Source organism: Gavialis gangeticus, unplaced genomic scaffold (genome assembly GCF_001723915.1).
Source record: "Gavialis gangeticus isolate Ggan-Ray unplaced genomic scaffold, GavGan_comp1, whole genome shotgun sequence".
Classification (NCBI taxonomy): domain Eukaryota; kingdom Metazoa; phylum Chordata; order Crocodylia; family Gavialidae; genus Gavialis; species Gavialis gangeticus.
The window spans coordinates 65,146,157-65,155,862 of NW_017729034.1; the positions used below are offsets into that span (position 1 = coordinate 65,146,157).

Below are 9,706 nucleotides of genomic sequence, written 5' to 3' on the forward strand. Positions count from 1 at the left end.
TACCTTGTTTTTGAGAAGTCAAAATGAAGAATTTTTTTCCCCGGAGTTGTGGCTTCATAGAGCAGAGACAGACTAATCTTCAAGTCACTCACCCTCTCTTTCTTGCTAGAAGCTCAAACTGTAGCTGCTGCTGAAGACTGGTTTCTGCAGGCAGAGCTATGAATTTGAAAAGAGCTAAAACTGTCTGTAGGGCTGTGAAATGGGAGAAGAGAGACCAGGAGTAGCTAGCAGACAGAAGAATTTCCAGAACAAAAAACAGCTTGATTAATGGAACACGACAGTCATTAATACCTGTGGAGTGGAGAGCAATGAGCCCTTAAGTCAATCGATTCCCTCAGCTGCATGAATAGAAAAGTCAGGGTGTTCTAGGACAGTTGATTTAAAACTTTGGGTACAAAAGGATTTAAAGTGAGGTGCTTCTATTTTGGGCAGAAAATCAGCTTTCCTGCTTATACCATGTACCCAAGTTTGGAAGACTAATTTTGTGGGGAAAGGTACATGTGAGAAAATACAGTAATAAGTGCCTTGTTCAGCATGCAGCCATGGGAATTTTTTTGTCTAAATGCTTTCATAAAGTAAATGTATTTACATATACACATGATTGGTAAGAGCCTATCAGCTTCGATTTTTAGGCCATGTATGCTTTAAAAGTAGAACAGTAATATTGTCATTATATAAAAGAGCAATCAAGACAAAGGCAGTTCACTCAGGTGATGTTGGATAATTAATTTACACAAAGCAAAAGCAGCCTTACTGATTAAAATGTCCAGTTCATCCTTAAAATCTTCCTCCTTAGCACTGCTGCACTCACCACATAGTCAGTAATCATATATATGACATACATTACAATACCCAGACATTTCAGCATGAGTGAAAGATAATATAGGAAGCTTAGTTTCTTTGGTGTTGTGGGGAAAGCACAGAATTTGGACTTGGGTGTCTTGGGCTGAATTCTAGATCTAAACATACGCTTCCTTTGTCACTGTGGGTAACTTTCTTGGATAACTGCGTGAAGGAAAAAAAATAACATTTTGTGAATATGTGTTAACTTGATGATTTCAGGAGACCTCTACAATAAAATATTTAATTTTTTATTCAAAATAACTTTTGGTTTGGATATTTCCTTTAATTCTGTCTTAAAATAATTAAAAATTAAATGTGCCCTAAACCATGTGTTTTGTGTTGAATGGAGTGTTCTGTTTGACCCGAGATAAATGTTATTTCTTGTCTTTTTGATTCACCAACAGATTCTTTTTTCAGTTTGACTCAATACAGCTTTTATAATCCATCATTCAGTCAGCTTTAATGGATGCTCACTTAAAGAAATGAGACTTGGGGATCTTTTTATAAAAATAAACTCTTGAGAATTCCTTGGATAGATTTACCTTACTAATAATTACAGACAAGAACAAGAACAGCAGGCATGTGTGCACTAGGCCTATTGGAAATTAAATGTTTCATATTTCTGATATGAGGAAGAGGACCCAGTTGAAGAATAGTGTTGCTGTTTCTGGGGAGGTTAGGGTACGGTGGGGGGGTTTGGTGACTAAAAAATATTTTTATTGTTTCCTTTTCTCTTACCAATTTCTCTTCTCTTAAGCTTTGAACTTGAAAAGCTGTGTCGTTTTACTATGTCTGTAAAGAAAAACTATCGCCGTGTGCCCTATCACAACTGGAAGCATGCGATTACAGTTGCACATTGTATGTATGCCATACTTCAGAACAACCAAGGGCTTTTCACAGACCTGGAGGTAAGTGTAGGGAACACATCATTAGACTTACAGTTACAAGATCCTTTAGTTGCCTATAACTTTTCTAGACATGAACCATTTAGATCATAATTTTCCTAGTTAGTGCCTGCTACAGGCTGCTGGTTTAGGCCTTTTTGATATCCAGATGAGGAAAAAAATGGACTGAATTTGAAAGAGAGAGAGAGAGAGAATCTCTTGATCTTTTCTTTATACAGATGTGGCCCCATTATGCTTTAGAGACATGAAACTTGAAATTTGGTGGTGTCAGGAATATACCTTGTTCCTATCCCCTTTAAAATCTACCTAAAATTGACAAAGTTACAAGCCTCTGAAAAGTCGTAACTCATACATGTTCAGCAAAGTGGTTGCTAGAGCTTGTCAGCTAAAATCTCCTCCCTAAAGGTACTTGAGCCTCTCAGCTTCTGGTGTTGACTAACCTGTGCAGGCACCAGAGCCACAGAGCAAGAAGATATGCTCCAGCCCAGGGTTTCAGAAGGACAGTTGGACTTCCCTGAAATAGCTCATCTGGGCTGGGGGTTTAGAACTAGGCACTAGAATTGAGGTGGAGGGAAACTGAGACTGGCAGGGCAAAGAAACGAGCACTGAGAATGAAAGGACAGGGAGAAGTGCAGAGGAGCTGTAAGAGTAGTTTTTACTGGGCAAGGAGATTGAGACTGGGATAAGAAACCTGAGAAGTGGAGACTTGGTAACTAGTTATGTGAAGAGAATGAAATTAAGCTAAAGAGGCAGAGAGAGAGAGGAGACCGAACAGGACAAACATAGTTTGGGGAGATGTGACAAAAGGTAATCTTGGTGACCTTAGTGAGGCTGTGCCCACTAGAATATTCATTTCAGGATCTCATAATATATAACACTATTCCTGAGTCTCATCACTTCTTTGTTGTCAGCAAATATCTTTGACGCTCGCTGGTGAAGTGTTTCATTCCCTTTTAACAGCTTCCTTCTTTCAGTTACTCTCTTAGCTCAAGTAACAGTGGTGAAAACTCCATTCCTGATCCCTGAGTGATGCCACATTAATCTTTTTTTCAATTTGATTTTTTTTAAATCAAGTGCCAGTTTAATATGGTCCCTGTATCCCTAATTTGACCTCTTTGTGCCTTATGGTACAGTCTGTATTATAGGAAAAAAACCCCCAGAACTGAATCATATATGACCCAAGCCTCATGTGGTGCTCAAGAATGACAATGCTCACTTAATGAGCAGCTATTCAGTATTTTGCTTTTTCCCCATTGTTCAGTGTGAGGCCCTAGACTTTATTCACTGTGCACTATTCCTGTGATACTAATTACTATAGCATGTAAGTACTTCACAAACATTAATGAGTGTATTTTCACAGCAGCCCTGTTGGCAAGGGGGTGGTGTTAACTCTGTTTTACCATTGAGGAGTAGAGATTAGAGTGGGAAATACCTGCTAGTTTGGGATGCCCAGCTTGAGACATCCAGGGTATTTAAGTATATAAACTGCTATTGGACACTGAAGTACAGGTTTTAGAATAACTGTTGCATGTGTGAGTGCTTACAGTTTTTTAAATTAGACTTTAGGGTCTTGGATTTGGTATCTGTGAAACAAAGAAAGTACAATTTGTGCCACCTTTAAGAAAGTTGGTGTAAATGACTTTCCAGGCATCACATAGGAACTCTGCCAGGACCCAGGGGTTGAAACCAGTTCTCCAAGGCATGGTTCAGCCATCCTGATCATGAGATCATTCTCTCTCTCTGCATTCCATGTTAATAGCTGAACAAATGAGGCAGGGGTCCTACAGAAAACCAGTTTTCTTCATTAAGTAAGAGCCTTAATTTATTCCCAAAGTAAGTTGCAACTAACAATGTGTATTCATGTAATTAAAGAGTGCATTATAATTTGTACCGATAAGGAAATTGAATTAAGTTTGCCCAGATACTTTTAATTCTAGCATTTCCTAACTTTTGAGTTCTTGACTTTGCAACACTAATATCAATCTTTTATCAGAAACTTCTAGCCTATAATATTGAAGCGTAACTAAAACATTCGAAGAGATTAGAGTGACACCTACAGGTAGAAAATGCATCACTTATTCTTGGGGGTTTTTTTTTTATCTCTCTTTGCACTGATATTTCTTCTAGCGAAAAGGTCTTCTAGTTGCCTGCTTATGTCATGACCTGGATCACAGGGGTTACAGCAACAGCTACCTTCAGAAATTTGATCATCCCCTGGCAGCTCTTTATTCCACCTCAACTATGGAACAACACCACTTCTCCCAGACAGTGTCCATACTGCAGGTAGGAGTACTAAAAGTATACCCTCAATGCACTGCATTTCATTAATTAAAATAGCTGTAGCATTTCTCAGTAGAGGTCTTTTTTCCTGAAGCATGTTTAATTTTATTACTGTTTTTTGGGTGTTTGCCTAGAAAATAAAAGTTTGGGAGAGGGCTTTACCATGGTTTATTACAGCAAATCTGTGTTCCAGTATTGTCAGCTCCAGGTGCTCAAAAGTCATGAGTGAGACACTAAAAACAATCTGATTGACACAAAACTCCTGGAATGTGTAAACTACCATAAATTTGAGGTTCTTTTAAATTCCAGGCTTGTTTCTGAGCCTATCTAATACATGTGGATCTTGTGTTGAGGCTTTTCTTCTAGAATCATGTCTAGAAATGTCCTTTTTTTCAAAAATAAAAATTTAGATTCTTGCGTAGGTAAGTTTCCCTCAGAATAAGCTAAAAGAAGTCATTATGTATCACAAGAATTGGAAAAGGAATATAAAATTCAGAAATGTAATCATCTGCTGTAATAAATCCACTAAAGCATTAAATGCATGGCATGAGATGTGTATAAGTACTAAAACTAGGAGAAAATAATATTTTTGGCATGCAAAGAAAAGAGCCTTATAGTTTTTCTATGCTTGCTGTTCTTCAGTTATTGTTAATGTTTTATTTATTTAATGTTGTGTGCCAGTAGGCCCATTACGTAAAGTAATATCTCTATATGTCTAATTAATACAAACCATCAGACAGTGTGCTAACCCTTTTCAGGAAGCTTAATTATAGTGACAACACAGGTATTTTGTCTTTAGTCAAAAATCACATCAAATTAGTAGTAGAGAAAATGGTTGCTGGTCAATAATTTATTTCTTTTGTGCTCACTATTTTTGTTTCTGTGCACATTCCCTGTATACTTCCTTCTCATTCAGCTGTGTGTCTAATTCATTATTAATATGTCTTTCTTTCTGGTCTTTCAGGGGGAAGGTACTTATTTTCTTAAATAGTTTATCAGGAGTTAGTAAATACACACATAATCTGTATCATGGTCAAAACTGTCTCTTGAGATTATTTTAGGAAGAGCATATGTTTCACCCGAGAGGCTGGAACTCTGCATGTTCGCTCATTTACATATAAATGAGTCCTTGAGTGTAGACATGGCATTTAATTTTTAGTATTCATTGTTCAAAGGAGCTTGTACATGGTGAACAGGATCCTCAGACCTATCGAGACGTTTTTGTGCCACTCTAGAAGCGCAAAGCAAATTTAAACCAGACAGTAATGGCTGTTCTGGTAGTATCCTGGGGAGTCAGTGGGTGCATATACACGTGCCCCGCATGGTGTGGTTGTTATTTAGTACTTGATTTAGGATGGGGTGGGCTGGTGGCTGGACTCCATTTCCCAGCAGCCCGTGCCTGCGTGGCTGGGGCCAATTTCCATGGAGACCCCAGCAGCAGCCATGCTGTGATAGGGCGAGGCCAGGATTTCCATGGAGACTGGCCCCAGCAGTGCTGGCAGGGCACACGGCAGAGCATGGAGCTACTCCGGAGCCAGGCTGGGATCTTCTGGCACTGACAGCGTGGTCCAGAGCCAGGGCAGAGCTGCCATCTGCAGCCTGCATGCCCTGGGCAGAAACGTGCAGGCAGCAGCTCGTGGCTGTGCCCTGGCTCCTTGCAGCGGTGACAACGTGTTCTGAAGCATGCCCTTGCCTGGGGTGTGCAGGCTGCTGGCTTTGCCCTGGCTTTGGACCATGCTGTCACCATGCAAGATCCCAGCCTAGCTCCAGAGCAGCTTCCTGCCCTGCTGTGTACCCTGCCAGCAGGGGTAGTGCTGGAGGTTTGGTGGGGCTATAGCCACCCCAAAAATCCCTGTAGCCCTCATAGCCACGCCTTCCAGCAGTACTGCTGCCGCTGCCCGCCCCACTCCTGCTCACAACACAAATCCCAGCCACCAGGAAGAGGCTGGAGTCTCTGTTGCCTGCCAGTGCTACTGGGGCCTGTCTCCAGAAATCCTGGGCCTGAGCTATCACAGTACAGCTGCTGCTGGGGTCTCCGTGTAAACCGGCCCCAGCCACACAGGCAGGGGCTGCTGGGAAATGGGGTCCACTGCTGGCTGGATCTGGTCTGCGGGCCAGACTTTGCCCTCCGCTGCTTTAGGAAGTACTACATGACAGCACATGGTTATTTTTAGCAGCTCTGTTGCCGTAGCGACACACTGTAATGAAGTAGCACGTCACTACAACATCATAGCGTCGGTGTCACAATTTGTGCCTGCCAATGCTATGTCACCATAGCAACGAGCTACTCTGCCATAACGTGTTGCTACAGCAATGTAGCGTCTTGTGTAGACGCACTCAGCATTGCTGTTTCTAGGTTGGTGGTTAGATGTAATAGTGGCATGTAGCCAGTAAAAAGGACATGTGGAGAATGCTTCTGCACAGATTCAAGTACTTGCTTCCTGAATGGGGTCTGGATGTTATTTGCAGTCAGTGTCAAAGAACAACATTTAGTTTATTCTGTTTTACACTGGAGACCGAATGGCTCCAGGATTAAGACCTTCCCCACAGTCCTAGATTACAAGCAGGAGAGTTATAAGGTCTGGCCTGGTAGGTATTATTTCTGGATATTTACACTTCTTTAGAACTTCATAGCAGCTTGTTCCATCCATTTTAAATCTAGATCCATGCCATGTTTCATTTATTTAACTATAGAGAATTACAGTTATTAATTTTAGCTCATGATGGAAGGAATAACATCCTCTCTTCAGTTAGACAAGCACTTTACATAGCATTCAGTAGCTTCCAGCAGTGCATAACTTACAGGAACTAGATAACCTCTGAATAGTGTACACAGAAGCTGTCACACATCCATCTAGTACTGTTGTTGCCCCTTGAATTGTAGCTTGCAAGACACTAGAAGTGGCACCTCCATCCCTTGTGGGGCAGTACTGCTACACAGATATAATAGGAAGGACCTGGATACATATTCTTGGCAATTGTATGGCAGGAGTAGGAAAAAATGCAAACCATCCACACTAGGAGGTCTACTGCTTGTCATTCTGTGACAATGGGTTAAAATGTTGGTGTGAAACATACAGTGCCCTGACGTAGAATACTGTCAAAGAAGTGTTGAGAGACAAATAGATTATATTTTAATTCCAGTATTCATAATCAATCTATTTATCCTGGCAGAAATGTTGTACATTAAATTTTACATTCCTGATGACAGAAAAAGACAAGCCTCTTTATATTAGTGGGGATTTGTTTTTGAACAATTTATTCTTACATAATTGGTTGACAAAAGTTGGACAGACTTGGTCAGTTTCTGCACAAGTGCCAATTAAATGTTAAAACAAACCCAGCCTTGATGCATTTTTAGTAATGTTTCTGTTTGTGAATGCAGGCACCTTGACTTGGTTGGCTTATTCTTTTAATTTTTTTTCTTTCCCTCTCTGGGCTTTAGACCCTTGATTAAGTTTTTCCAAAAACAGAGACAGCAGGTAGTGCTGCCAAAACTGTGGTGTAGCTTTACCAAGGATCTCTGTATATTGTCTGTTATATGTAGTCTAAAAATAGCAAATAATAGAAAGGGCTGTTGGCAGAGTCTCCATAACAGGAGGCATTATTATCTTTACTGCGTGAATAAAGCAACACCTTTAAAAAGGTGTCTTTTTCTGAAGAGTTCACATATGCAAATGTGTTGTAATTAACTTCATTTCTAAAAAGGATATTGTATCTGTTTATGCAGCTACTGCAAGTACATTTCATTTAGTGCTCTACAATCGACTCACAATAAGTATAGTACTGTAACTAGATGTTCCCTAATCCATTTTAATTATTAATGCATTCACTATGCACTAATAAAACATGTCTGTTCTCTTCACTGGGGAAAAAGCCAGTTTGCTACCTTGATAGTGACACTCTCTGAATTAGGGTTGAATCGCAAATTCCCAGGCCATTAGCAGGTGGAGGTGCCATGTAGGTAACACATACAGATAATGGAGAGGGAGGGAGGAGGAAAGATTTTTGTGTTTCCTCCCTAGTAACACCTGTGGACTTCAGAAAAAGCTTTCTCAGAAGGACACAGACCCTTTCGAAAGTGACACAAGTAGAGGAAGAGGGAAATAAATTATCCTGAGAAGTGCTGTCTATGCAACTAAGCATAATGGGGGAGGTCCCCAGTACTTCACAGGGTCTGGTCATATTTTTGAAAATGAAGCCCTGTGACCATTCCCAGAGTTAGGTATCTATAAATATTTGGAGGCCTAACTTTTTCTGTGGGTAGAAGTGGTATTTATGTGAGGCACTGCCTGATTCTACTCACATCAAGCAAGAAATAAACAAACTGTATTAGGAGAGTCAGCATTTAAAATGTGCTGATGCTTAAGATCCCGTGACTGATTTGTGCTTTCAGCAATTCCATACCAGTATTTAAAACAGGGAATACAAAAGTCCATTTTCTGTTATAATTGGTACAATACCACAGTCTTCATTGGGCTATAAAACTGTTGTAACCTGTTTGATAAGAAAAGACTGGAATCATCTCAGAATTAGAGCTTGTGCTTTTTATTGGTTTTTTACTTTTTCATAGCTGGAAGGGCACAATGTCTTCTCCACTCTGAGCTCCAGTGAGTACGAGCAGGTTCTGGAGATCATCCGCAAAGCCATCATTGCTACAGATCTTGCCCTGTACTTTGGAAACAGAAAACAGCTGGAAGAGTTGCATCAGACAGGAGCCTTAAACCTTAAAAATCAAGCACACAGGTAACACAAACATTACTCCTTCAAGATTTTGCATTTACAAATGACAACAAAGAAAAGCTCAGAATTTTCACCATGCATAGAGTGTCTTTTTCACATGTAGCAACCACTGAGACTAAGTGCTTGTGTGCAGCAGCAATGATCCAGGTATCCAGCTTCTGTTGATGAATTCATAGGAGTCTTGCCTGTGAGGGAAAGCTAGTATGGAACGAAGGTGTGAATTTAGAGTGCACTAACTATTCTGTACTTCTTCCCCTGTGTGGATATTTTTACCCTATACTCTGCATACCTTTGTGCAGCTCAGTTTAATTCTCTTTGGAGGTGGACTGATCAAAATTGCCCAAGTGTTTTTTGTTTGTTTTGGGGGTGTTTGTTTTTTGGACAATACTGAGGTCACCAATGAGATTGCAGGTCACAGTAAGTTGCGTATGTAGTTTTGAACATGTTGCTTCCTGGCGAGTAAAACCAGGGAAGACTATTTCATTTCCACCTTTGTTAAATAAAAAACTGGGTGCTGCTGCTTCACCATGTTAAAATATTCTGTATCAGGCAGCATGGAACCTTGAGCAAAGAAATTAGAATGTGACCCAGCAAAATTACAAAAAAAGCAGACATACCTTTCACTAACTAAACTCAGAAATATATACTAAAACTATTTTTTCATTAATCACTGAATTTCAGACTTCTCAAAACAATTGGATAAGCACAGAGATTTTTTTAATTCTATATGAAAGAATGCAAAAATCTTGAAAATTACCCTTTTTGTTACCCTGAAAGTTAGGTCTGATGATCTTTTCTTAGGGTGTGCGAAATAGGCCATTTTCAATTTGGATTCGACCCGAATTGGGGACAGTGATTCAATTAGTTGATTTGGATCACCGTCCCGATTTGATTGAGCTGAATCTGAAGATTCAGTGCTGATTTGGAGAATCAGT

At 40.1% G+C, this 9,706-nt stretch overlaps 1 protein-coding gene across 1 annotated transcript in view; it reads left to right on the forward strand.

Moving 5' to 3' along the window:
- Window positions 1-9,706, forward strand: part of PDE10A (phosphodiesterase 10A) — a 352,143-nt gene that overhangs the window by 311,610 nt on the left and 30,827 nt on the right. Inside the window, exons 16-18 of the mRNA XM_019527439.1 lie at window positions 1,601-1,751; window positions 3,876-4,031; window positions 8,602-8,774. Of these exons, the coding sequence (XP_019382984.1) occupies window positions 1,601-1,751; window positions 3,876-4,031; window positions 8,602-8,774 (480 nt within the window). The remainder of the gene's footprint in view (window positions 1-1,600; window positions 1,752-3,875; window positions 4,032-8,601; window positions 8,775-9,706) is intronic.